At 44.8% G+C, this 27,817-nt stretch overlaps 9 protein-coding genes across 13 annotated transcripts in view; 4 read left to right on the forward strand and 5 right to left on the reverse strand.

Moving 5' to 3' along the window:
• Positions 1-213: 213 nt before the first annotated feature.
• On the forward strand, positions 214-1,071 carry LOC6541884 (hypodermin-B). The gene has a single exon (XM_001968354.3). The coding sequence runs from the start codon at positions 249-251 to the stop codon at positions 975-977; it is 729 nt and encodes a 242-aa protein (XP_001968390.1). The 5' UTR covers positions 214-248; the 3' UTR covers positions 978-1,071.
• Positions 1,072-1,152: 81 nt separating this feature from the next.
• On the reverse strand, positions 1,153-1,902 carry LOC6541944 (trypsin beta). The gene has a single exon (XM_001968355.3). The coding sequence runs from the start codon at positions 1,900-1,902 to the stop codon at positions 1,153-1,155; it is 750 nt and encodes a 249-aa protein (XP_001968391.3).
• A 401-nt stretch (positions 1,903-2,303) lies between these two features.
• Positions 2,304-2,965, reverse strand: LOC26526198. The gene is given in 4 exon segments (XM_026978415.1): positions 2,304-2,460; positions 2,549-2,640; positions 2,697-2,855; positions 2,858-2,965. Coding segments are annotated over 4 exon segments (507 nt in total). The 5' UTR covers positions 2,957-2,965.
• A 632-nt stretch (positions 2,966-3,597) lies between these two features.
• On the reverse strand, positions 3,598-4,524 carry LOC6542903 (myosin-2 essential light chain). Its single transcript, XM_001968356.3, has one exon. The coding sequence runs from the start codon at positions 4,306-4,308 to the stop codon at positions 3,727-3,729; it is 582 nt and encodes a 193-aa protein (XP_001968392.1). The 5' UTR covers positions 4,309-4,524; the 3' UTR covers positions 3,598-3,726.
• An 833-nt stretch (positions 4,525-5,357) lies between these two features.
• On the reverse strand, positions 5,358-5,912 carry LOC6542043 (dynein light chain roadblock-type 1). 2 transcript variants are annotated; one of them, XM_026979280.1, is made up of 2 exons: positions 5,854-5,912; positions 5,358-5,801 (listed from the first exon to the last, which is right to left on the reverse strand). In XM_026979280.1, exon 2 carries the CDS (start codon positions 5,741-5,743, stop codon positions 5,450-5,452), a length of 294 nt encoding a protein of 97 aa, XP_026835081.1. In that variant the 5' UTR covers positions 5,744-5,801; positions 5,854-5,912; the 3' UTR covers positions 5,358-5,449. The 2 variants fall into 2 exon arrangements, with proteins under 2 accessions (XP_026835081.1, XP_001968393.1); XM_001968357.3 differs by having other exon boundaries at positions 5,358-5,798; positions 5,854-5,904.
• A 5,886-nt stretch (positions 5,913-11,798) lies between these two features.
• Positions 11,799-12,519, forward strand: LOC6542092. Its single transcript, XM_001968359.3, has one exon. It carries the CDS (start codon positions 11,908-11,910, stop codon positions 12,457-12,459), a length of 552 nt encoding a protein of 183 aa, XP_001968395.1. The 5' UTR covers positions 11,799-11,907; the 3' UTR covers positions 12,460-12,519.
• A 7,729-nt stretch (positions 12,520-20,248) lies between these two features.
• On the forward strand, positions 20,249-21,108 carry LOC6541906 (Golgi-associated plant pathogenesis-related protein 1). Its single transcript, XM_026979279.1, has 4 exons — positions 20,249-20,355; positions 20,449-20,556; positions 20,621-20,847; positions 20,897-21,108. The coding sequence occupies exons 1-4, from the start codon at positions 20,341-20,343 to the stop codon at positions 20,985-20,987; spliced, it is 441 nt and encodes a 146-aa protein (XP_026835080.1). The 5' UTR covers positions 20,249-20,340; the 3' UTR covers positions 20,988-21,108.
• Positions 21,109-21,153: 45 nt separating this feature from the next.
• The window catches only part of LOC6543141 (MKRN2 opposite strand protein), a 53,842-nt gene continuing 47,178 nt past the window's right edge, over positions 21,154-27,817 (reverse strand). For all 4 annotated transcript variants that reach the window (XM_026979277.1, XM_001968362.3, XM_026979276.1 and 1 more), the window contains 4 exons: positions 23,010-23,212; positions 22,466-22,807; positions 21,868-22,054; positions 21,154-21,673 (listed from right to left, as the gene is read on the reverse strand). In XM_026979277.1, the coding sequence (XP_026835078.1) occupies positions 21,266-21,673; positions 21,868-22,054; positions 22,466-22,779 (909 nt within the window). In that variant the 5' untranslated portion in view covers positions 22,780-22,807; positions 23,010-23,212 and the 3' untranslated portion in view covers positions 21,154-21,265. The remainder of the gene's footprint in view (positions 21,674-21,867; positions 22,055-22,465; positions 22,808-23,009; positions 23,213-27,817) is intronic.
• Positions 24,001-27,817, forward strand: part of LOC6542857 (protein eyes shut) — a 52,622-nt gene continuing 48,805 nt past the window's right edge. Inside the window, exon 1 of the mRNA XM_001968363.3 lies at positions 24,001-24,521. The gene's annotated coding sequence lies outside the window, so the exon portion shown is untranslated. The remainder of the gene's footprint in view (positions 24,522-27,817) is intronic.

Genomic DNA, 27,817 nt, shown 5'->3' on the forward strand with positions numbered 1-27,817 from the left:
CTTGAAATGCCCCAATAACGCTCCGTGCAGGAGGTACTTGCAACATGCCCCGTTGTTATTGGTCAAGCTATTTGTCTTCCATGCTGGGCACTCAGTTCTGGACGAGGTTTGCAATATGCAAATGCATAAATCTGTCAAGCGTTTTAAATGAACACTAAGTAACCAAAGCAAATCCAAAGCCATTCTCCGCGGATTGATAGATACGCTAAGATCACCAAGGTGCTGACATAGTCCAAAATAAAGTCGCAATGTTGATTGGAAGCTGTTGGGTGTTGATCTTATTAGCAGGAAGCTCCAATGCCATCTATAATGGAGTAGAGGCAAAGTTTGACTTCTGGACCTTCATTGCATCCGTGTCCGTTAATGGGTATCTGGAGTGCGGCGGAACAGTGATTGACAGCCGAATAATCCTAACAGCAGCCCAGTGTGTCAAGGATAAGCCGGTGAAGAAGATCACTGTCCGTGTGGGAACGCCGGATATCTATAGAGGTGGTAAAGTTATCAAGGTGACTGCGATGGTGGTTCATGACAAGTATGAGGAGTGGAACAACGATATCGCCCTCTTATGGCTAGAGAAGCCGGCTCTTTCCGAACGAGTGACCACAATTCCACTGGCCAGCAGAGAACCCTATGAAAACGAATATCCCAGCAATGCGGGATGGGGCGAAAAACTACTGGAGTCCTACGTTTCGCCCAGAAAACTGCAAAATGGAGTGACCAAAATCCGCCCCAGGACCTTGTGCGCCGATGAACTTATTGAAACTATTGGAAACGAGCTCCTATGTGTCTTTTACGGCGAAAACGATATTTGTCCTGGCGATTATGGAGGTCCCTTGATCCTGGCCAACAAATTGGTTGGCATCGCTGTGCAGGGACACGGCTGCGGGTTTGCCATTCTGCCCTCACTTTACACGAACGTCTTCCACTACCTGACTTGGATAGAAGAGAATTCAAAGGAGCTCAAGAAAAATAAATAAAAGAAGTATTAAGAACAAAACGCTGTAGTTCTATGAGAAAAGAATTAAGTGGTTCCCAAAGCATTTTGCATTTTACTTTCAGCGTCGAAGCAAATGTGAAACGATTTTTTTATAATTCTTTTTATTGATTTGCAGGCAAATGATATAGTAAATAGTATATTTTGACAATAATTTTCTAAATATTTTCTTGAACTGTATCCTCAATCCAGTTGCGGAAGAATGCAACATCTGCGTAGACCCCCGGAGCTCTACCACAACCATTTCCCCAGTTAACTATACCAATAAGTTTCCTAGTTTTCATCTCAACCAAAGGGCCACCAGAATCAGTTGTACAAGTATCCCTTCCATGTCCGCCGGCACAGATCATGTCGTCAGTTAATGAACTATAATATTTCTGACATTCCGTTCTATTCAGAATAGATAGGTGGACGCCATGCAGTATTGGCCATGGGAATGAAGAGCCTTCTAGAGTATATCCCCATCCGGAGGCCAAAGTAATGGTTCCAGCCTTCGGAGTCTTTTCGGCTAAAGAAATTTTCCTTACTGCGCCACCAAGTTTGAGAGGGGCCTCCAAAATCAGTACAGCAATATCATACGGATAGTCAGAATACAGGTATTTTGGATGTGGAATGGCATTCAACACTCTTAGCACCTGACCACCTTTGCTCCAATGCGAAGATCCAGCGCGAACTGATATATCCGTAATATTTAATTTTATAATGCAATGAGCAGCAGTTAAAATAGCACGATCACTGTAGATGACTCCACCGCAATTATGGTTCGAAACATTTAGCACCGACACTTGCCAAGGCACATATTCGATGGGAATGAAGTGACCTCCTACAATCCGATCCTCTGGTCCAGGAATCTGAGCAGCGGAAACGAGGCCAGCAATGGATAAAGACAGTATAAGCTTCAAGCACATTATCGAGTTGTTTGACTTCTGTTTCAGATGTTTTAACTGAAAATCGCGCCAGTCTTTTATAGTGCCAAATATGGTGTCAAATAGTAAGGGCATATAAGTCAGTAAGTTTATGGTCTACTTATCTTTGCACTTAAAAGTTGCTGGTAAGTGTGGTTATCTATTATTTATTTTCTAAGCAGCTTAACTTGTGACAAGCTTCTTAGCTTTCATAATATTATATAAATTCTATATACGAGTAAAAGCTGTCCAACAGTGTTTCAAAAAAGTGCATGCGCTGCAAAATGTTAAAACCACTAAAGTCAATGAGCCAATGATCACAAGCTTGGGTAGATTACGGCTTCTGGGTTTTTTCTGTTCCGCTGGAGCTCTTAGCCTATTAGCACAGTTTGGATAGAGCCCCCTCAGCTGTAACTCTTTGTCCACATTATTTTTAACAAAACCATGGAGTGAATCCAGGCCAGAACTAGCAAACGGAAAGGGCTGGGCCTCCAGGCGAACTGGTAGACTGTTCGAAGAGATGTCACTGCGGGAAACTTGGCGAAAAGTCTCTAAAATTGTCTGGCCATTTAAATGATCTCGAGGAGCGAACATAGATATAATAATGAAGAGATGATTGTATCTCACGTCCTCGCGGAAATCGAAGCACTTCAGACTTATGATGACCTCGCTGGATGAATAAGGTTCTAGCCTGCCGGTATTGGGGTTCACTGTATAGTGTCGCCAGGCACTGGATTTAACCTGGAAAAGTAGCTGGAAATAGTAGACAGATACAAACAGGAGGTACTTGGTCTCACTTTGAAGAGAACCTTCCTATCGGTGGGATTCAGCAAAGTCAGCATTCGCCATTGTCTGTGATCATAAGGGGCATGAAAAGTCAGTAGTTGAGGGCTCACGCTAAGCAACTCCATGCTGCCCTCCAAAGTCGTTCCTTTCAATTGATTTGTACTCGTGCCAACCCTTTTTTCCACTTTTTTCCATTTTTTTCCATTTAGAAGGCAACCGAAATGTGTCGGAAATATGCCAGCTATCGGCGTGTTTTTGACAGCATTTGCATATGCCACCCATCGATCCGGGTGCAGTGCATGTTTTCGCATTTATGGCCACCAGCTGCCGCACCCAAATACTCCTCATCCCCATCCTTGCCAGCGAATCGCTGACCACAGCTGGAGGCATCATCACGCATTAGCATTAGGCACTTTCCATGTTTTGGGGCAGCGCTTTGAAATTATTTGCAATCCATTGCACTTGTTCTGGGCGGCGAACGTTTACCATTCCGATTCCGATTTCGATTCCGAATCCCACTACCAAATGGATGATGAACTCAGCTGTCCAGCTGCCTTTTTGGGTCATTAATTTCCCTGCGGAGTGCTGGGTGTGGTGAACAATTGATGAGGCCATATGTGGGGCACTCAGGATAAATAATAGCACTGCGGGCAGTTTCGATTGATTCACGGATGCCACTTTCCAGTTACATTTTATGTTTACTTTTACCAGTTGAGAGAGCAAAACTATTCGTACATGTTATGCAACAGTAGCAGTGGAATAAGAAAAAAATCTTAGCCGTTATCATAGATAAAACTTTTTTTATCAGGCTGTTTGCAATCACATATTTAGAAAGTTTTCTTTCCAGTTGGTTTTTGAAAACTTTGATCTTTCTTTTGGACAAGCGCCTCGCTACAAATATTTAGGTTTTGCTCTTGGGGTTTTTATAGAAACATTTATTCAAACACGCATTTCACCTGTCTAAAAATATTTTTTTGCCGGGCAATGGAAGAATGCCATTCACAGCTCCTCCAGATGACTCTTCCTATCGATTCCCCCAAGTTACCCATGCATAATGTCATGAATCAGCTGCTTGTAGTCGACCAAGCCCTGTTCGTTGATCCTGCCGCTCAGCAGCTCGTCCACTTCCAAGCTCCTCATGCTTTCTCCGGTCGCGGTTAAAATTCGCCGGAGTCTAATGGCGGGCATCCAACCGGAATTATCCGTGTCGAAGAGCCTCAGGCTGGAAATGAACTGCTGCTCCTCGATCTGCTTTTTCCTGGGACTGGAAACGCCGCCGTGCTTGCCAAGGCTACAGTAGATAGCCATCACCTCATCGAAGCACATGCGCTGCATGGTGGAGGCCTCAAAGAGGCGGACATGTTTGCTGACCATCGCCTCCGTGGGATTGGCGCCCATCGCACGGAGACAGTCGCCCAGGTGGCGGATGGATATCTTATTGTCGCCGCGCGTGTCGTGCCCCAGGAAAACCGCATGCAGCTCCAGGATGCGGCTTTTCTCTGGCTTTGGGTTCGGATGCGGAGGAGGAGCTGTCATGTCGCTGCGCCCCTTCTGATTGAAGTCTGGTGTGGTCGATGATGGACGGATTGATGGCGGGCTGAGTTGATTGCCCTTCCTGGACATTGTCGGATTGATTGCACGAGTAACGTTCACGGTTTATGGATTACGGATTACGGATTACGGATTTCGGATTTACGGTTGGACGTGTGCACCCAATAATCTATGTTATGTTTGCGGTCTAGTGACACACATGCCTTTGGGCAAATGGGAAACAATGATTGGAAGGCACAGAAATGTGGTTATGCCGGACATGCTGACAGGTGAAAGATGACTGACTTGATTCCGATTTAGTTTACGAATGTAAAGGAACCAAGTATAAAAACGATGTACAAGTCACTCATTACAGGAGCTCCCTTCAAGAACCTGGTTTGCCGTTTCCAGAACTCACCCATCCAAGAATTTCTAACCACATTCGCATACTCGCAATTGAGGACACCAGTAATCCCAGGTAATATGCACAGCTGGTTGACTTTTGGCCAGTGCTGCGTGCAATGTGATGTCAATGTGAGGTAGTAGATCATCGTGAAGTGGATTCAGGCATTGAACTAATGCAGTTAAGGCTCTGGGATCGAGGTAAGATCGAAGTTATCCACTTTTTTGCCTCCATATCCTGCCACAGCTGCACACGAAGTTATCTCGAGTGAATAGTTTCGTCCTGCACCGGTGGATAGATGGATTGGCACCGATGTCCTGGCCTCCTGAGCGGCATCCGTGTGACCTTACCAAGTTATCTGCTCGGTTTTTGCCTCGCCCACTGCTCATAATGCACTTTGCATGTAAAATATTTAATTAAATGAAAAATAGCAAAGACCAGGGGAGGCACCTCCACCTCCACCTCCACCTCCACCTCGTGGGCCGTGGCATCCGCATCCCCACATGCCCGCATCCTGGCGAGGCCGCAAAAAAGTTTATTTGTTCCGTGGCTGCCTCAGTCAGTCTTCATTTATTGTAAATGAGTTTGCCCGGACAGGATGGTGGGTTCGTGGGGCCATGGAGGATCCATGCATATATGCATGCGGGCCAAAGGATGCATATCGAATAAGAGTGCTCCGCACACACAAGTGACATTCCAATTCAATTCCGATTCCCAATGCAAATAATTCGCAGCTGAATGCTGTTAATGACGAAATGCTGGTAGTTTAATAACATTTACTGAACACTCTGCCCCATATATAGTACAATATATAGCCTGCTTAACTCCACTCTAGTCGCTGGGGCTCTGGATCACCGCGATGAAGTAATCCTCCTGCGGGCACAGCATCAGCTCGTGCTGCTCGGTCCGCAGCCGCAGGAAGGTGAACTCGTTGGTGGCGTCCAGATCCAGGACCACCTGGCGCGCCTTCTCCCGCACGGTTTGCATCAGTGCCGCGTAGTGGAGGGTCAGGCTGTAGTCCAGGGTCGTCTTGATGGGAATGCCGTCGTTATCCACCACAACTATGCCGATGACGTTCTTCATGGACTGGAAGCGCTTCAGCATCTCCTCCACTTCGGCGGACATTCCGGCTTTTACTCTATTTGAGAATTTCGATGCTGACCAGTGTGCAAATGAGTTGCTACTACCATAAATGCAAATGAATGACAGCTCAGGGCATACTTGGAGCAACTTACTCAGTTCACTTCATGAATTCCCACCAAATTTCGTTATTTCAGTGTATTACCCTTCGAGTTTTTTAATAGCAAATTATGATAAGAAGTATTGTTCCGTACACTAAACTTACTTTGCACATTTCCATTTTATTTCCGTGTAATTGAGGACGCTTTGTCGTCCGACGGGTTCATTTCAGCTGCCAGTTTAACGAGTCGATACAAGTTTTATGATGTTCGGCATAATCCGGGAGATTCTGGCGCTGTTGTGTCCGTAAATAAGCATTCAAGTTGGCAACAATGCCGGATGTCGGACTGCAAAAGTTTCGCTTTTGTGGATGGCAGAAGTACGGAAAATTAATTGAATGCTGTTGATGCTGCCAGTGCCCCATCCTTGGCTCCTGATCCGGATTCCAATGCGATGCCGTTCCTGCTCCCTGACCACTCGAAATGCAGATGAAATGTTTGCATCAAGTTCGAGGCGGTGCGGAAATTATGCCACTCTTCCGGTTCGTCCAGACTGGCCAGACAAAAGCCGGACTGCTGACGACTACGGGCAACGGACTCCGGCCGGAGTTGTTATGAAAAAGAGTGCAAAATTGTTCACTTTTTAAATTAATTAAAAGTCTTAAAACTCATAATGAAATTACTCAAACGAGCTGACAGCCGGACAGACACACAGACATACGGACATACGGACATACGGACATACGGACAGACGTAAAAGGATTTGGGCAATGCACATGCAAATTGCTGGCCAGACTTGGGGGAAATGAAACTTCTTATTCGACTTCTGGCCGGCAAGGAAATTCATTTGGTAATTAAATCAATGTCCATGTGAAAAACCTCAAATGCAATTTGTCATGCAATGCCAAGCGGAGAATTCAAAATGTGGAAAATGCGCTTCTAACTGCGTTAAATGCGGCTGGCAATGGGCGGGAAAATGCGGGGAGCGACTATGCGTTTTATTGCATATTTGCTGAATAAATAGTTAGTTTTGCACGGTGGGTGAACAGCAAAAAACAACACAAACAGCCAAATTCAAATGCAACAGGACTCGGAGTCAGTGTCCTTGATCCTGTTTGGATGTTGACTCTCGCCCTCTCACGAAACTAAAGCTGAAATATTTACAAATGTTTTGCAATCTGCAATATGCAACCTGCAAACACTCGCTTTTTAGTGGTTACAAAGTCAGGTGGAACAAAAACATGTTTTTTCGGCGCACAAAGCAATTTGGCCAGTCTGTTGGCGATTCGAGTATTTGTTTAATGCGAAATACGCTGCAATGTAATTTGATATTTATGAAAACAAGTTTGTCCTTCGCATTTAATAATATTTCGAGTGCCTTATTTATGCATACAATTCGGTGCGTCATAAATCACATTAAATTGGCTTGGCCCTCGGACATGCAGCTTTAAAATGTTCGCTGGAAAAATAATTTGAAAGTGGCATTCGAGCGATTTAAATACATTTTGTTTCGATGATATTTGACTCGTTTAATGAATCCGTAATTAATTGCCAATTAATTGATTTTTTCAATAAATATGCCTGGTCAGTTTGCAATCATTCATCTGGCACTTCCTCCGTTTTGTCACCTCTCGCATCCTGCACTGCATTTGCATAACGCCATTAAATAAATCATAATTTGTTAATCAACGAATCATTGGCCGTATTTGCCACTCCTGCAAATATTTCAACAATGCCGCAAGGTGATAATGAGATCAACAGAACCAACACAACCGACACAACCAACACAACATGCCTGGCGACCGATCCCGAGGCCTCCGATTTCAAGTGGCAAATTCGAGTAAGTGAATTACAGCCAGGCCAGGACAAGTTAATGAGAATCGTATTTCATTTGCAATTAGCAAGAGGAGCACACGCACGCATCAAAATGTCCTGCTCTCTATGCCGGTAATCTCGTCCTGGCCAAATTTAAATTATGATTGAGCAATGCTGTGGCTGTGCACGTGTCAGCTTTGTTCTTAATTGAATTTTAATTAATTGCCGTGTGGGCGGAAGCCGCTTTAAAGGGCACAATAATCATGTCTGCCTGTGGAAGAAATCGCTGAATTAACCCTCATTGAATAAAAATTAAAACTTCGTGACGGCTTTGGGCTTGTAAATAAATTTAATTAACTTTTTGACGCCAATATACGCGATTTCGAAGCCGTACCTTAAAGCGTCGTGTGACTACTTTCGTCACTAATCTGCATTGCGTAAAGCTATTCACAAAATCCCTGTAGCTCTCACAAGCTAAATATATCCTCCAATCGCACCTTAAGTGTCAGAAGCGGCACAAATCCAGAAAATCGCTTCCTGCCCCCGACTGCAACGCAATCTGATTTGGGGCAACTTGAGGTCCTTGAATGAAGCACTTCGATACCGGGGATCTGGTTAAGTGTGACACTTTTTCATTTGACGCTCGCTTGCGTTCGCAAAGTCATAAGCAAAAATTCCCGGGGGCTACAATTTTAAATTAAATATTATAGCGTGGGCCTGTGGAAAGCAGCCTCTGGGCAGGATGAATGCGCAAACAGGATACCCCACTGCGTTCGAGGACCCCAGTGTCTGTGTGTCTGTGCGTCTGTGTGCGTGGGGTGTGAATGTGTTTGTCTGCACCTGACGCCTTTTTGCTGGTCCTTTTGGTATTTTATTACAATCCTCTGGCTGTGCGTTTATTTGTGGATGTGCGTGCTTTTGCCCTTTGAACCTAGCTCATCGTGATAAATGATACGAATGTTTGGCAAGGGAAGTCAAATTATTACAACTTTAATCAAAGTATCATCGCCCGGTGTACATATTTTATATAAATTATTTTTTCTAGATTACCAGCCACTTTTCGCATAGCGCTCCCTTCAGCCTCAACTTCAACTTAATGCCCAGCAGACCCGTCGCATTTTCCCATCAAAGTGAAAAACTTCTATCATATTTAACTGAAAAAGGTCAGCAAAGAAGAAAATGGGAAAGAGGAAAACCTTGACATCACCTTTTTCAATCAACTAAAAAGTGTCTTGTTCGCCACGGACGTTCTCCTTTCCGCGCGGCACCACTAGAACCACCAGCACCACTGACTCAATAAGCCGGCATTTTATTTGCATTTTTTTCGTCACTCGCTCGTCCGTCCCCAAGGCTGTCTGTCGTCATTTCTGCCGCTTCGCTGGCTGCCAGCCGAGTTTTTCGCTTTGTGCCCCCAACGATTCGCATCACTTTTTGGGGCGCGCATGGAGCAGGGCGTGGCACAGTGGGCGGGGGCAGATGAGGCAGAGGAGGCAGAGGAGCCATTGGCGGCAGCAAATTCATCATCGTCTCAGCACGCGTCTGTCAGCCGCGCTAAGGATACAATAAATGTCTTTCGCGGTCGCCATTCTCGCAGACAGCGTGTCCTTTTGCAACGTGTCCCGATGGCCCTGCCTACACGGAAAAAAAATGTTTGCCCATGCAGTCATTTGCATGAATAGTGTGAAGCACGGTGGAGTTTGTAACTGATTTCTTGAACCTATGCTAGCGATTTAGCTTACATGCAAATTTTGGCTTTGATGAAAGGCTCTATGGCTCAGTCAAAAGTGACACATCTTTTGTAGCCAGGACACCCTGTACGGGTGAGCTTGAGCTTGAGTGAAATACTCTGTCGGATTAATATGCAGTAGCGCTTTGCATTTTTCTGTAGCCTCCTTTCGGTTTGTATCGTCATTTTCCGGCGCTGCTGGTTTATTCATTGCCTCTGCCTGTTTTTCCTTCTGTTTTTATATATTTATCTTTTTTTGGTTCTGCCTCTCAGCCCAGAGGCTCAGGTGCACTTTGGGTATAACAAATTAAACAACTTTATGCAAGTGGAGCTGTATAAATTGCGACGAGTCTCGGAATATAGATTCACTTGACATGCTCGTAGGTGGTTTTTTCTGGATGGTTTACTTTTGGGCCTGATCAAATTAAATTAAAAATGAATTCATTAATATTTATGTTTATTGTTATTTCCCAGGCAAGCCAGCAAACATTAGAAAGCTTAGTTGTTTTTGTCCGCCTCGAAGTGCTGGCGGTATTGGGGAAACTCCGACTTGCTGATGCTCTTCAGCTCCAAGAAGGCCTGCTTGGTAATCCAGTGAATGACGGGGCTCTGCCACTCCTTGAGCACCATCTGGTACTTCCTGTCGCCGGTGTCCTTGAACTTCATCACCTGGCTGTAGTTGTACCACACGTAGACCATGCAGCGCAGCTTGAAGATCCACAGGTGATTGGGCACAGATCGAATGATGTCCTGCAGCCGAGCAGTGGCTTCCATGGAGAGGTTTGCGAGCACATTGCGGTCCATCATGGTGTAGACGATCTTCAGGTTGCCCAGATAGTTCTTACAATTCTTTTGCAGCGCGATAATGGCCATCTTGATCAGTTCGGCGCCAGGGGCATCGCATTCAGGCATCATGAAGTTGTACTTTACATTGAAGCCATCGAAATTGCTCAGCTGCTCGTTGATGTCCACATCGATGTTCCTGAAATCCTTCCACCAACCCTCCCAGGTTCGGTAGTTCCTGCCGCGATAGATCTTGGTCCACTCGGCGGACAGACTGTCGCGAAAACGGCTGACGGAGAGACCGCGTAGACGACCCTGAGTATCATCGTACAGATCCGCTAAATACATCATGTCGTTGTAAATGTGCTGGACCACGGGCACCTCCTTGGCCGGCTTAGTGCGAATTATATAGTCGGGCGACTTCTTGAAAAAGCGCGCTGCATATGACTTCGTCTCCGATGCGTGTGGTTCCTTCAGCACATTGGTCACGAAGGGCATTTTAAAGCCCCCGATGGTAAACATCTTGTCCAATATCCGAGGAGCTCCACCGTGATTATGGCCACCGTGATTATGGCCAAGCTCTTGGCGTTCCAAGCCAGCCCTGCCCGTCTTGAATTTCGACGGTGCTTCTAAGGCGTCCGATTCGAAGCGCTGATAGCCATTCGCATTGGAACCCTCATCGCGAGTATGGTAACTACCTAATCGGGGATCATAATTCTTGTGATGATCATAATTCAGGCGAAGATGGGGCTTATGCATGCTGCATTCCATATCCATGCGCCGATGGCCATTACCCAATCTGGGTTCCATATCCATGCGAGGATGGCTGTTAGCAAATCCGGGTTCATCCAGGCTGCGTTCCATATCCATGCGAGGATGGCCATCATCAAATCTGGGCTCATTAACACTGCGTTCCATGTCCATGCGAGGATGGCTATTACCAAATCTGGGTTCCATGTCCATGCGAGGATGGCTATTACCGAATCTGGGCTCATTAACGCTGCGTTCCACATCCATGCGGGGTTGAGGATCTTGAACGGGGCGATAATACGCTTCCTCCATAGTGGGAAAACAAGTTGGATTGGGATTTTTTTGGAGCACGTCCTGGCTGAAGGAGCTCCCGAAACTGGATCCCCAATTGAGATTCTCGGGCGGCGCTGGAGCAGCAACACCCGCTTCGAATTGCCCCCTGGAATTGCCCTCATTACAGCCACGAGCATCGCTTCTGTCCACAAACATGTGACCATTTGCCGGACGTCTGATCTGCACTTGGGAGCTATCCATGTTCTCGAAGAAGTTGCGCTGCTTGATCTTCTGGACAACGTGAGCAGGCAAAGGGTTGGGTTCACTTATGGTTAGCCTCTGCCAAAGTGTAATCTGTATTAAGTATTCCGGAACTTAGAGCCTTACTTACGCGCTTCCTGATTGGTTGGCTGCCCACGAAATTCAAACGAGACATCATTTTGCGACTTTTGAAAAATTAGGGGAATGGTTTTTTAGGAGAATGATTTTTCGATTTTTCCGGATCACTTTTAGCCACGTTCACACGCCACGAAATTAGTTCCAAGACTGATTCCTGGCCATAAATTGCTGATGAGCTAGAATTTCGTGGCCTACTAATTCAGATACTTGAATTTGAGGCTGTTTAACAAACTCCTAGACTGAGCTACTCATGCCCTAAAACTCAATCACATTTCCAAAAAGTTGTAGTCCAGTTGCAGCAGTCGAAAAAAGTTATTTGAAATTCGTAGTTTTTTACAAATTGAATATTTTCTATACGAGACAAAATGGAAGCAACGTTTATGGTGGCCATGTTCCTTTCGGTGTTCTGCCACTGCACAGGACTGTTCTTCAATCCCGTGGAAGCCAGCACGGAATCGACCATTTTCCTAATCATCGCCATAATGTTCCTGCACAAACTAAAGTCGATGCGCGGCCCAATTCTTCCGGAAAGCCGAATGGGAGCAATCCTCGAGGTTCCGCTCCTCTGCTTCGCTGTCCAGTTGGCCCTGGTAGTCATTTGGTTCCCCGCCTTTGCCATCCTGCAATTCGTGGTGGACTCGGCGTGCAGGAATCTGCGAAACTGCCTGGGTGACGAGCTCGCCTGGCTGGTGGAGAAGATCAATCCACTTATGTTGTCAGTGGTGCTTCTGGCAATGGAATCGGCCGCGTTTCTCGAGGGCTTTGAGATCAAGGATGTGCAGAAGTTCTTCGGCTGCAAGGACGACTTCGTGTCACCCAGTGTCCTTTCCTTTGTGGCCACACAGGAGGTGAAGGTTTTGAAGCGGGAGTGGAAGAAAATGCAAAACGAGCGTTTCATTAGGGCCAAGAAGAAGTGAAGTGGTGATAACTGGAAATGCGCGAAGCAATACATCAATAAACAATGATAGTTAAAAATATCTGTTTAAGCTTGTCAAGTGAATCGCAATCTGAAATGAATTAGTTGCCGTTTTTCGCTTGCTTGAGGAAGAGCGCTCTGCTCCATTGAACGTGATAAACTTTCGGTAATAATTTATTGCAATCACTCAACTCAATGGCCACGTCAATGGCCAAGGCAAAAAATAAGAGTTAAAATGGAAAAACCGAAAATAAGTGCAGCTGCAAGAGGAGAGTGCAATATTTTAAATTGCTTCCCGCAGGATGATAAAAGTAAGAGGGCACAACCGACTGAAAATATTCGAATAAAATGTGCCGCACACTCGACACATTCGACACATTCGACACACGTCGCGCCAACGAATGTGCAGCAAAAAATTGAAATAAATAAGATATAAAATGGTGGCACACACACGCGATTGGGGAGCCAACAATTTATGCATCACCGATACATATAGGGGCAAACATATATATTTACGACTCCCCACTCGATGCGATAAGTGTGTTTATTTGGGCCTGCCCAATGCAATATTTACAATGCAGCGACACCGAATCTTGGGGCATCTCCTCGGGCGCACACGGCGTATGTGGAATGCGCAGTACTTGGATGCGGGGAAAATGGGGGAATTCGCTGACGCGGCTGCTCTCGTGACTGGCCACGCCCCCTTGCCGCTTGTCTATGGGCGCAATTAAAGCAAACAGCCGGGGGAAGCTAATCTCGGGCGGCTCGTAAATTCCGAGCGCGCATTCCTGTGGGACACCCGAAGGATGTCGAGGATGCCACCATGCCCATCCCCAAGAGCCCCCAGAGCCCCAAGAGCTCATCCTCCTCACACTCATCCGGCAATTGAAGCTCGGCACGAAATCTGCGACGCCGGCGGAATGACAAAGCTGCCTTTCTAATTCCTGCTCGGTTTGTTTACGCTGCCAGCGAATCTGGCAGGCACTCATCCTCCTTCCCGGCGAGCAAGTGGCCATCGCATGTGGCTCCTGGAGCTGGGCTAAGAGTGCCATATGCTGTGCGGGATTGAAATGCCGAACCGAGGCGGCATTTGCATATTAATTAAATGTCAAAAGGGTAACGCCAGCAAACAGTTTGTGCCGCTTCCAATTAAATTCACTCGCGATGAGGGGCAGCTCAATCAAGGTCAACTGGCAACTAGATCGGGATGCCATAGAAGCAACCATCGAATCCCGCGAACAAACTCGTCTAAAAATGAGTCATTTGAAGCACACATTTTTCTCAAAGCATAGGAGGCAAGGAATTCAATTAGCTATCGAATGCCTAATCCACAAAGCCCAAAGATTGACTCTCCAACTTTCATTGTAACGCAGCAAATGTGCGCAGATGCCAGAAATTTGCCAGAAACTGGCATCTGTGCCAGATCCTTTTGCCATTTTCAGGTCGTCTTCCCGGCTTGAAATGAAAATTCCATAACCCGCTTATGACGCACTGCTGATGGGAGGAGCCGAAAAGGATGCAGAATGCAGGACGCCGGAGGAGAAGTGGTTGTGGATGAGGATGGGGATTCGGTCTGACAACGGCAAGTGACGTTTTGCGTCAATGGCCAAATGGGTTTCACTTTTCTCGTGCTGGTTAACCCGAAAAATTCCCTGGCCAAGTCTAATTGGCAGATGCACACGAAACAATTAAGCATCTGGCAGGAGCCAAGTGGATAGATGCACAGCACAATGCTTCCTCGGGTAAAAGTTCGGGGATTTTCGGCTTGACTTTCGCTTTGATTCGCTTTGATAACACAGAGGAAGTTAGAAAATATGCTAGTATTATGATTTGCAACATGTGGCAGCAAGAATCGAGTTCGGCTTGGCGTTGATTTCAACTTTGATGTGCCATCTCGGTTAATGGATGTTCGCTGGTTAAACTTAAACTTCAACTAATCTCCATTCCAGACAGGCGGCCCCGCAATTCCCCGACATGTCAATTAAGTGATGAAAATTCCTTATCTACCCGCAAGGCACTGGCTTGTTTTCCCCAGCATCCCCCCACTTCTCCGTCTCCGTCTTCGTCTCCGTTTCTGGTAATTTGCCAGGCCAAAATGTCTGCTCGAGTCAAAAGCCAAACTCGGCAACCGCAGAAGCAGCAACTCGAGGAGCAGCTGTCAAAACGTATAGACGCTGCGAAGTGGATACATGGGGCTCGCAGTAGTTGCTAGGTTGGGGATTGGGCCCAAATCCTAGCTTGCATTCCACATGCTGCGGCTGAGAAGATATGCAAATCGTCGGCGTTGGTGGAAATGTCAAGTGAATTCGGCAGCAGGAAATTAGCACGCAACTTGCAGCCAAACCGACATCAAGAGTGGAGTAATTACACTTTTTAAAGCGCAGATATAGCTTCAAATTGTATGTAAATACCAAAGAAAAGTTACAATAGGACTGGCAACCTTTAGAAGGCTTAAGATGATAATGGAACCTACAGGTGCAAGGCGTTCTTCCTTTTAATATATAAGGTTTTACTACTGGAGTTACTTGGAATGTGTGTAAGTGTTTGCAGGGGGTTTTCCACGCTCAGACTGTAACCTAGCATTTCCCGGGCTGTCAGCAAATCCAGTTACTCAGCTCGAGCGGCATTTTCCGCTTCAACGCCTCTCGCAGAAATGTTCCTTCGCATTTGGGTGTTCAGTTAAAACGATTTTCAGTCGCCAGTCGAGCGCAAATAAGTCAAACGGAGTGACCTTTGGACTGGAGTTGGATAAATCGCAGCCAGGCATTTACCAATTGTGCACTTTCAGCAGCTGCAAATTTTCCATTTGTCCACTCAACCCACAAAGTATGCTAAACACGTGGCAAACCGTTTTTGCGGAAAATCAAATTATCAGCAAATTTATTTAATGCATAACATCGGGGATGGCCGGCCATCGGTCGCAAAAAATAAATGCGCTTTACACACGCAATTAGCAATATTCCGGCGGCCAAAAAAGCCATTGAAAATTTATCGAAATCAATGGCAATTTCGCGTGGTATTTTCGGTTGATTTTTCTGTGTCATCCCGATAACCAAAAACTGGCACCGAAAATGCCAAACCGCAGAAGCTTTCAGTGTCGGTGGGGCAAGTGCACACATACGAGTATAGTGCAGGTTAGCCCACAATAAATGTGTATCAATGAGCCGTCATCAGCTAATGGAAAATGCTCTGCATAAATCAAAATAATCAATTTTGACTCGGGGCACATTTGAGATGAGATGGGCCCAAACTGACGAGTCAATTTAGCACATAAACGCCTATAAGCCAACGACTTTCGGACTTGCCAAACAGCCAAGTACTCAGGGCGCAAGCACATTTAATTTAGCATAAAGGCCAAGTTTAGAAGTTTCCGGGAGCCACATTTTGTTTGCCTTCACCCCGTCGAAAAGGAGCCAGCCCGAGTTGATGAACTGTAAATGAACTTTGTGCTTGAATTCGATTTGGTTTTATTGCAACATGCTTGAGCAGCACTCCATCTAGACATTCTCCCAAGGACTTGGACATGCAAGGATGCCAGTGCCGTTGGAAGCCTGTTGGCTTGCGGAATCGAAAGTTGTGGCATTTAATAGCAGCAGCTGCAATTTGTGGTCCCTGATACAGGCAAAATACACATGGTATCCTTGTGCGCGGAGCAATGGAAATGCAATATAGGCTTGTACCCAACCGCCTTTCAGGCACAAAGGGCAATCCCCCCTGGGGATTAGTAATGAAAATCCAGTGCCAAGAAGAATGGCAATCTAATAACACAGATAGCTAATGCAGAAATTGCTGATAAGATAGGGTATTCTTATCATAATGTTATTGGTCAAGTGTCGCCAAATTGAACAATGGGGGTATTGTACTCATAATATATTGCAGCCCCTTTTCCCCCGCTTTTGCGTTATCTTATCATATTTTAAGTGGCGGAATGGGCAATTTGTACCAAGTACATTTGCCCTAAGAACATTGAGAATGAATATGGAGCAAGAATCCATAGCTAGGCAAATAGCATCCCATGGCAACGCTGCGTATGCGCGATATTCAGCAATAAAGCCGTCAACACGAAATCACAAGGTACAAACAGCTGTCAGCGGCAGTTAAATGGCGAGCATCATTTCCAGTTATGTGCTTTTTGAATATCCCACTTAAAATGCATGACAATCTCACAGATCTCACAATCCCATAGCGGACAAATGAAGACAGATGAGTTGACAATTAATCCAGCAATCGAGCTCGAATTTATTCTCCTTGCACAAATATATACATACTGGTATATGTATGTTTTAAATACGTAGAAAACTTATCAGTCAAATGCAGAGCGGCTTTGTCCGCATCAACTTCACTTGTATTTACATTTCCATTAAGTCAACAGGAAGAAAAAAGAAATTGGGCAAAAAGTGGACGAGGATTGAAGCGAAAAGCCCTACTTCAGCAGAAAAAACCGAGGTGGAAAATTTACTGAAACAAAGTCAACACGAATTTGCAATTTGGTATAAAATTTCCACTGCGACCGCTGCACAAATTGCTAATTCGCTAAAAACTTCAAGTTGACACAAGAAATTTGTGTGAATACATTTTTTATGCGCCTCCTTTGGACACCGCGTTGAATAAAGCACAGAGGAAGAGAGAGAGAGCACGATTTAAATAGAAAGAGATGGCAAGTGCAAAGTAAACGTCTCGGAAAACTCAAGTGTGAATGAATTTGCTCGACGACTGCCTCATTTTTGTGGGTATTTGGAATGCCGCATTGGCTTGAGTGTTGAAATGTTTTGTTACAATATCATTCAAACATTTAAAGAAAAACTAAAGGTAAATTTAAAAGAACGTCTGAAATGATCTTATCGGTATTTAAACAAGGTAATCAAGAATAACACTTGTTAGTCACAATCTGTTTTATTGCCGCGCCTTTTTCACGCGCTTATCGCACTTCGTTAACTGCCCTTTATTTACTTTAGCCGGTCTTAAAAATCAAAGCAAATCGACCGTTTGTAAATATTTGTCCGTCACTCAACTTTGAGTGGATACTTGACACGGCTTTTATGTAGAAGCTTATCGCAGGGATTTGAATCACCCTCGCTGCTGCACAAGGGAAATGCACGAAATCTGCAGCTGGCTCACAAAGAAAATGCATTTATCTTGGGCCCCTGATGCATTGCTAGTTATTATACGTCCGATTGATAAATACCCCACTACTAAATTAAAAGTGTCAACGGGGAAACCTTCAATGCGCCCAGCTCAGATTCTCCTGCTTGCCAGCTGGATTTTCGACAACAAAGCATTTGACATTAGTTGAGATTTTCAATGCTTTTAGCCCGTCCGCATTTTCCCCATACCCATTTCCCACACCCATTTCCCATACCCATTTCCACGGCGTTGAAAACGTGTCAAATGGAGCAAGCCACGCGGGGGTGGGGGGAAGGGGGAAGGGGGTTTCGGAACATAAGAAGCAGATTGGTTCGGTGCAGCCATAGAAGGGCATCTACATCATCGCCATGACGCCGGGTCTAAATTGTTTGCCAGCTCGGCAGCTTGCAGCTCGGCACTTGGTCAAAATCTGGGGTACAAAGTTCGCCGAATTGCAAAATGCCAGGCGGAATACAAGGGGGAATGGCGGGGAATAGAAAACAATGGTTCTAAATGCCGCTCAAGGTCCTTTGCCTTCGATTTGATTTTCCCCGTTCTCGCACGTTCATGCTGAACGTCTATTTATACATTTTAATCAGATAACAACCACAACCCAGACCAAACTGAGCCCACTGGCGACAATTCTGCTGACAGTGGGGCTTGACTCATTTATAAACGCAGTTTGGAAACAGCTGGCGTGATTTCGTTTTGAAATTCGTTTTGACTCATCGCAAGTGTGGCGTAGAAAGGCACAAACTGAATTACCAACCCACCAGTCACACCCGTTACCTTTAAGTCACATTGGCCCGCTTTTATGAGCCAAGGCGACGCAAGATATGGGTTTCAATCGGACTAATATCTCTCGGGGTCTGTCAATAAAAAGTCAAGGAACGTGTGAGCATGCATTAAATAACATTTCCGTTCATAGCACTCGAACTTATGATGGTTTAGGCTGTAAAAATGAAAAATGAACAAAATATATTTTCATTTGGAACGTGTTCCATAAGTAGAACTTAGCCTTGTTAAAATATTTGAAAACTTTGCGTATGAGCAATGTAAATTACTTTTGTATTTCCAATTTAACACCAATACGACGTATGCATGTTACCCTTATTTATTCCAGTGTTTAAATTCGAAGACTTAACCCCCTCATTATCATTTGGAGCGGTGTCAAGTCAGCCCGTGTCATTTCCTGCGGAGTAGTCCCAACTGTTGAATTCAATAACGACAACCGATCTGGTGCCCGGCGAGTAAACAACGGCATTAGGAAGTGGGTGGCAGGTGGCAGGTTGGCAGGTAGGAAAACTTTGCCACGACGCCGGCATCGGGCGGAGTGGGGAAAACTTATTTGCTTCGAAATTACGTGTCGCCAAAGTTGGCCGATGCGACATTATACAATTTATATGCACGTATTGCGCTCTATCCAAGATGAAATGTCGACTCTGAGGCTGAAGCTGAAGCTGAAGCTGAATCTGCAGCTGAGACTGAGCCTTAGTCCGTGGCTGCTGCTCATCAACGTCATCAACGAGAATGTAATTACATTTTCCCGATTCATGACAGTTTTGCATAACCAAGGGGCCCGTTCGTGCCCTCGCAATCGTCCTCGTTTCCGTTTCCTGTCCTGTCACTTGCTCCTGTCTGGGTTATTGCGTTCATTAATGAGGCAGGCGCTAGTGGCAGCCACAGAAGCCGAGACGGGGATGTGGAATCTGGATGAGGCAGCCACCTCCGGGGTACTGAATGAGTTTGCCGTGAGCCGTCAAGAAAACTCCATTTAAAATCTATTTGAAAAATCCGATTATGGGGGTTCCCATAATGACAGAGTGATGAAATTCTCAGGTAATGTTATTTTAGCATTTAATTTCAACTACTTATCAACTACTTATCAACTACCTTTTATCGTTTATTTAATCTGAAGGTTTCCAGAGATAAGCATTTTGGTATATACGAAATGTTCAAGGTGCTTTATGCTTTATTAGGTACGATCGGCATCGCGACAACGGCATCTTAATCGTCATACTCATTTCATTTTTTTTATGCAGTGCACTGGGCTTCAAAACCCAAGTTGTCAGCGCGCGATAAGGTGTTAAATTTGTGCGTGAAAGTTCGGGTGAAATGATCGCGAAAGTCCAGGCCAGGATATTCAAGGAGTGGAAACGACATCCTTCAAGACGCGCAGATCAGCAAAATCCCAACTCCAACCACCGACTCATCTCATCAATTAAATATTTGAGTTCTATAAAATTCTACATTACTGTTAGTTTAACATTTACCGCCGCACATGTGTGTGTGTTAGCAGAGCGAGAAGTGAAAAGTGTAGTATACTTGTGGGGATCACCATTTGTGTTAAATGGTCTTTGGTGGTCAGCTTACAGCATTACAGCTGCTGTCGCAAGAAGTTGCTGTGTCCTGGTTGGTCCTTAGTCCTGGCGTCGGTTAGTGTTTTTGTGGAGATTAATCCAAGCAGGCGATTTAAATTTTGGCACTGATACGTGCCGAGCGAGTAGTCGCGGCTACTGATTATCCACCTATAATTCTTCCGAAGAATGGTAAGACAAACAAGCGTCTAGTTCATTGGAGTATATAGCTCTGGCTTAATCACATCCGATAAGAGCCATCGCGAACTGATAAGAACTGAATAAATAGGCTCGCTGATCCCCACGCTACATCAGTTTCCAAAGTGGCTCCAAAGTAACAGCGCAGCTGAAAATTTAATTTCAAATTGACTGCAGTGAAAACGTTAATACTAAACGGCATTATGGACGTTAAACAAGTAAGAAGGAAAGCAATCTAAACTCCTTCAGCTCCCTAAAATAAAATAAGTGTTATATATCCTTGTGCTTATTACTTAAATTTCCAATCTCAGTTCGAGCAAGAAGTTCTTCAAGCCCACAATTCATATCGGGCCAAGCATGGAGCTCAACCACTGACTTTGAGTCCCAGGCTGAATCAGTTGGCTACGGAATGGGCCAATGTGAGTGCTCTTTAGATCGTTAACTAATTTAAAGCAACATTGACACGACATTCCACTTATGCAGTATTTGCTGGCCACAAATTGCATGCAACATCGCCAGAACAGTGGGTATGGTGAGAACATTTACATGGCCTCCGGTGGAAATCTGCAAGGTGCCGATGCCGTAAGATCCTGGTACGAAGAGATTCAAGACTACAATTGGAATTATCCGTCGTTTCAAGGAAACACGGGCCATTTCACTCAGGTGGTCTGGATGAGCTCCACCGAGTTGGGCGTGGGTTTTGCCAAGAGGTAAGCTCCAAACTTTATTATTAAATCGTTGCCTAAACATTTTCTTCAGCGGCAGAACCATCTATGTTGTGTGCAACTACAATCCCCCTGGCAACTACAACAACATGTTCAGAGAGAACGTCGCACGCCCCATATGCTGAATATACTTCGTACTATATTTACTAAAGCATTCCGAAATGTACATGAACTCTAAACCGCACCTGTGAATTACCAAAAATGTGCCATATGTTCATAATTCTGATAACGTTCGAAAGATAATTAACAAGCAATGTTTTTAAACAGATTTAATGCCAAAGAAAGGAATACAAAGTTTTTCTTTTGTAAAATTAAAGTAAAGTTTGTTGTTATCCATTTATTAAATGTAACTACAATAAAGTCTTCGTAAGGTTGCAAACACAATTTCTCGCTAATAGATTAACTACTCTTCGATGGTGCAGAGCGTTGGCCGCGGACGGCTGGCAAGTCCTGTAATACTGCTGCCGGAGTATCCTTTCTTTGAGACCTTTTTGTTGCTGCCAAGGCCATCGCACGAGTCCGAGGGGCAGGAACTTGGAGAAGTTGCGGATGCTGGCTTACAGCGGTTTTTGGGCTGCTGGCGATGGACGTAGATGCCGCTCCTGCGGATTTTGCGATACAGCGAGATGTACTTGCCCGCCGTCGTCGTCCTTGGCACAATGCACCGTTCGCAGAAGGCGGTTTTGCTGCGGGCGGCCTCGCTCAGGTGGGCGTGGCCCAGGGCCTGCAGGAAGGCCAGGACGAAGGCGTAGCAGTTGTGGCTCTCCTCCGCATAGCTGGCGATGGACCAACGCACCGATTGGGCGCAGATCTGCGAATGCGAATGTCGAAAGCAGCGATGAGAGGTTTGGGATTTGCATTGATGCACAGCAGAGTGAATGGATTGGTGAAGGTACTAATACTGTTCACTCCATTTGCTTCTTATTTATCGAACAAAAACCTAGATGAACAACTGTGTGGCTGCTTCAAATCGAGGCACCCTTTAATTTCGTATTCCGCACTCACCTGCTGCAGGACCTCGTCCCAGAAGTCGTGCCACGGCTCCGGCACATCGCCCACCATCAGCGACTGCCGCCACTCCGGAGGATTATCATCCCGCCGATGGCGGCGCAGGCCAAAGCGATCGAACTCCACGATGTCGCCGCCGGATGTGGTCACTGCGATATGCAAATCGGTGGCGTTGCTGTAATCGCTGCGGAAACACAGCGCATCAAAAATATATTCCAGCCATAAAAGATACTCCAAGCGGAGCACAAAAAACAAAAACACATCCAACAGATATTTGCACAAATTTGTTCCGTTCGAATTTTAGATGATTCTGGCTGCGAATAAACGGTGCCAAGCCGCTTGGAATATTCAGGTTTTGGCTTGGCTTCGGCTTTTACCATTTAAACTTTTTTTTTTATTTCGAATAAGCTATAGAACATAACTTTGGAACATTTCATACTTTAAACAAACTGGGTGTGTAAATGATTTCGATAGCGCACCACTCCAGTTGCAAATGCACATTGAAACTAATAAAAACATTTCGTTGATTTGCTGGTGGATTTAAATGTCACCAGCTGCAGCAAATGGGTTTTTAGAAGGGTTGCACCATACTCACTTGAGGAAATCGCCGGCGGAGGGACGCAGGACAATGGCGCACGGATGCTGCGTGGCCCGCACAAAAGGATATGGCAGGCGGAAGGGCAGGAGCAGGAGGCGTGGCACGGCCCTGTCTAGTTGCGCACTCGGATCCGCATTCCCATCCCCATCCGCATCCGCATCTGCATCCGCATCGGCATCCGCGTCCAGTGGGGCATTGCAATGGGGACAAGTGTGCGGCAAAGTGAAGCAGAAAACTTTCACGTTGCAGTGATGAAAACAGAGGATGCCCGGATCCGAGGTAATTGTGGTTGTACTTGTCGTAGCCAACATGTCTGTGTGTGCGTGTGAGTGTGGTTGTCTGTACAGTTGCAAAAAAGGATATCAGAATACACAGTCATATTGCCACAAGTCTTTCATTTAGTCAAAGTTAACTTTAAGTCTTCGATTCACTGTGCAACTAATCGAGAATTAAAGTTCTAAAAGCAAATACTTTACATAATATAGATACACTGTAATTTAATAAAAAAGGCTTTTTAATTACGATCAAAGAAAGGTAATACCTTTAGTTGCTTTTCTCTTTGTGTTGGCTCCAACTCCTGGACTCCTGGCTACTGGCTACTGAATCCCGGTTCCCCTACCTTTGGCCCCCAGTTGGGGATCCTTCGCCTTGTGCCCGTATTATAATTGATACACTTTGTCTATTGTGCCACTCTCCTCGTCCCCGTGGCCAGATGCCTTTGGTGCTTGTGGCTTTGGGCCAGGCCTGAAACGAAACGTAACGAAAAATTGTTGTAAATAAGCCGAAACCAGACGAAGTTGCGACCAGAAGCGGTTTGCCTGCCACATTCAGGCGGTGAACAGTTTCTGTGGTTAAAAGGGCAAAGGTCAGGGGTCATGGAGAGGACTAACAAGCAGTTGGAGCCTTGGCCATATTTGTCATTATTATTGGCTGGTCCTTGGTGAAGTTTATTTAGGAGCTTTTCGATACTGGGACAGCATTACTTGTGAATTCAAGTTGAAATAGGTACAAAATAAACGCATTAAATTGAACAGAAAATTAATACTAATACTAATACTTCAATTTATTGTATTTAATATGTTGTTTGGACAGCGCCAGGTCTCCCTCGACAAAGAAAATGATTACCAACCCTCGTTAGCGTGTTTGGAACATTGTGACTTAGCAAAACCGCACCCTCTAACCAAAGTAAAGCTCCTCAATCAATTTAGAACTTAGTTTTCGTAGGAGAGCCACCGAGCCACCCCAAAGGAGCACTCATATGTTGGCCAGCGAAGAAAGCCGGCTTGAAAGAAAGCGGGCCAACACACAAAAACGTAAACAAACCGGCAAACTGCGAACCCACCACCTGGCCAAAGGAAAAATCGGAAAACTGAATGCCAGCGAATTGCCCAAAACAAGAAAGAGAGCCAAAGCGCTGGCCGAAGAGAGCCAGGGAAATTCTGTCATCGTAGGTGGAAAATGCATTATTCACGACGCAATTTCCCCGCTCGGTTCTGCGGACTCGGCTTTCCGGGAACGATAGCTCTAAGGAAGCTCGAGGCGAACCAGTTGACGGCGAGCCGTGCGAGCAGACGGTCGTGTTCCAGTCGCAGTCCCTCAAGGATCAGTTCAGTTGGTCGGGAAGCGCAAGTGGAAAAGGTCCATCATTACCCACGACCCAAGTGCAACGGTGTGAAAAACAGAGGAAAAACTGTGTGTGCGATTTCGTGTAAAAACGCAAGGATATGCCGTCCTAGCCAAGGCAGGATTTGAAAACATATAGCAAAAAAACAAAAAATCGAATAACGAGCGGATTTTGCTTGTTTACAACTCTTGCGGTCAGGACTTTTACGGATTTTCAAGGGAGAGTTAGTCGTGCTAGTTTGTGTGGTTTTCCGCCCCCGTTCCCTGGGTGTTTGTGTTGTGCTGCTGCAAAGTGGAAGATGCCATGGCAACACATTGCTAATCGATGACGTGACCAAAAACAACAAAAATAGCCAAAGGAACACACAGCTAGCGGACAGAAAACCAGGGGAACCCCCTAACACAAGAATAATCGCCAGATACTGACTTGGTATGTGACAATCAACATTATGACAGATAAGACCGAACATTCGGCCCACGAAATTCATTTTTAATAGCCAAATTGCCATAATTTAAGCCTCTTAATGGCATTGGCAACCGTCTTTCCTGGCCGAATACCGCATTTCAAGATTGAAAAAAAGATACGCCAGAACGGAGAGTTGACATTCCGCAAACAAGCAGGAATGGCCGAAAGGATGTAATTTATTTCAACTCTTCCTTTCGCCCCTCTTGACCCAATTTGTGGGCGTGGCACTTGTTCAAAATTGAAATGTTTACTTGGCAAACTTGCCAAAATAGTTTGAGAGCCACTATTCATGAAAACTTCTGTGACAGATTTAGTAGATAATTTTTTTGAAAAGGGTTGCCAAAAAAAACATTTAAATTGCTTTAAGCGTTGGCAATTAATAAAATAGTAGTTCATAAATGTATTTGTGAGGCGTCTTAGAGAAATATTATTATTATACATAAATGTGGGGACCTCGTTTTCTTTCATAAATATTCAATGTCCTTTGAGCATGAAAACTTGTGGAATGACCTTTTATAAACTTCACTTTCTCAACAAGTTGCAATCTCTTTAAAGTTAAAAGCCTGCAAAACTAATTCTCAAAGTTATTTGAAAGTTTTGCCAAGAAAATATGTAATTAGAATAAGCTAACAGAGGACTTCAATTTAAATTGGAATTAAATGCAATCTGCATGGCAACTGCCATATTAAAAAGGATTATAACCTAATGCAAAGATAAATATTCAATATTTTGTGAAAGTGATATTCAAACAAATTAAGTTTGCTTTACTGATGAGCAAAAAGTTAAATTGCTTTTGCTTTGGGTCATGAATAAGCAAAATAAGCTGGCCAAGTAAAGTGGACGCAATAAATTGTTGAATTTCGCTTTAAGCCTCGGAAAAAATCGAGGGTAACAAGCAGGATAACAAATGCAATAAAGGAAACGACAACAGGCCTTGGGAGACTCAAAATGAAAGTAACCAGAGGTAGAGGGAAAATGGGCCATAACATGAACAGCAACAATTTCAGTGAAATCCAAGCAAACTTTATCTCTATGTTGTTTGCCAACTTGAATTAAACACGCCCCCCAACACACATGGAAAAAATGTCCGGGAAAATCTCAAAGAGTTGCGAGAAATGAAATTACAACTTGCATCCTCGTCCCGACATTTTTTTGGCAAAGCACTTGGCCAGGACCTTCAAAAGGAATTGTTTGGCCAAAGAAAACATAGAAAGGCACATCATGAAAAAGTACGAAAAAATTGTCTGAAATCAAGTTAAGTTTACGCATTTTGTGAGGAGCACAAAAGTAAGGAATAGGGTGTTTCATGCCATAAGGTATTTTAAAAATGGAAAATGGAGAAGCGGAAAAAATGTGTGAATGGAAGTTTTTTTCGGCCGGTCCTTTCACTCAACGCAGTCAAAGAAAAGAGGTGAAAATTGTTCAGATTGTCCTGAAATCAAATACATCCCAAAGAAAAGTCATTCATTTGAGTTTAAAGCCTTGCTTACAAAAACTTTAACTTAACGAGGCAAGCGCGAATATTTGTTAAACTTCTCTTAAAAAAAAACCAGTGAATAATTAAGTGCGAGTGGAAAAGCAGTCGCCAGTACCTGCCAGTAAGTAAATTTAACGGCAGCAACTGACAGTGAAATTGCTCAAAATTTTATTGTCCTGGGCTTTCCCCTTTGCTGGGTCCTTCACGTCCTTTTTCCGGAATTCTTTTGTTTTGTTCGGTCCGCAGCTGGTGACGCAGGATATAAATTACATTTGGAACAATAAGAAACAACAATTCCAGCAACTACAGCAGCAGCTACAACAAGTGTTCAGTGAATTAATAACAAAGCGGCGACAATAACGACAAAGTTGAAAATCCTGAAGGGCTGTCCAAATGAAATAATCCGAGTTGACAACTTTGCAGGCAATGCTTCCTTTTGCCCCAAAGAGAAACTCAAAATTCCCCGCAATGCGTGAATTAATTCACAAGACACAGGACCCTCACACGCGATACGCAGAGTTTTCTGGAGCGAAATGCACGTGCGTGCGGGAAAATCTTTTGGGGGGGAATTCGGACCATATTTTCCCGTTTCCGGTCGAAATAATCGTCACAGCTCACGAAATAATGTAATAGGACACCATTCGAAGGCATTACCCCAAAAAGTTACGAAAACTCTGATATAAAAACACAACTTTTTAAGAACCCTTCATTAACTTTGAATGTGGCCACGCTACTTTTTTAAGTTTGCATATTCTAATTCCATGTTGTAGACACTGCCAAGTATGAGATGCACAAGCATCACCCCCCATTTGATACGCCTCTGGCTGGAGGTGTGCTTCTGGTGTGCCGCATGCTGTTGTTACCTCACCTCCATTTTCCGCTCCCCGCTCCCTTGGTTTCCCGCCACTTCGGAAGGATTTGCCCCCTCAGCCCCTCGACAGCTTCATAAAGCCAAGTGTTTGCGCTTTGAAGTTTCCGCTTCCGCAGCGAACAACGAAGAGTTGTTGTGGCTGGTTGTTGTTACTGCACGTTGTTGCTATTGCGGCACAGCATAAAACATACTTATTTTGGAGTTGGTGGCACATCCGAAAAACACCGGGAGACACACACTTTCAAACAGCCCAGTCCTTGTGCACAGAGCGAAAATGGTTGGGCATTAGAAAAATGTGTATTCTGTGACCTGAAGGTTTTTACAGCAGGACTTACTTTTATCGAATTTTTCTCAGTGCAGCAGGAGCATGCCAATGCTGAGCACTTGGCGAATTTTCCATTGGCTGCATTGTAGTTCACCTTACGGCGTCGCATCTGGTGCTTAAACCACGCGAAATTTAAATTCCTAATTTCTTCTCGTTTTCAGTGGGCGAAACGCCAAAAGGTTCGAGTTTAGTTGGCGATTTGTTTGCTCAAGGGAAACTGAAGTGGCAGGCTAAGTTTGGAGTAAATATTTGCTTTGTTTTCGGGTTCGGAACGCAAAGATTTGTTTATTTATGGCTTGGCAACGGTCCATCATTTAATCATAATGAATTTATCTGCTAAATGGAAACTTTCAGTGGTTATGGTAACTTTCAGTCGTTATGGTATAACAATGAGGTCAGCGAGGAACTTAAAACACACTTGAACCCCCGCCCCCTTCGCACTTTTCCGCCATTAATATTTGTACACGTTGTGGTCATAAATAACGACAGATTCAAGCGATTTTATTACACACTTTTATGCGCCAAGCCCAAAATCACAAATACCGGGCAGGGTGTGAATAAAAGTGCGGAGGATTCTCCGATTCTTC

Source organism: Drosophila erecta, unplaced genomic scaffold (genome assembly GCF_003286155.1).
Source record: "Drosophila erecta strain 14021-0224.00,06,07 unplaced genomic scaffold, DereRS2 tig00000055-arrow-pilon, whole genome shotgun sequence".
NCBI classification, from domain to species: domain Eukaryota; kingdom Metazoa; phylum Arthropoda; class Insecta; order Diptera; family Drosophilidae; genus Drosophila; species Drosophila erecta.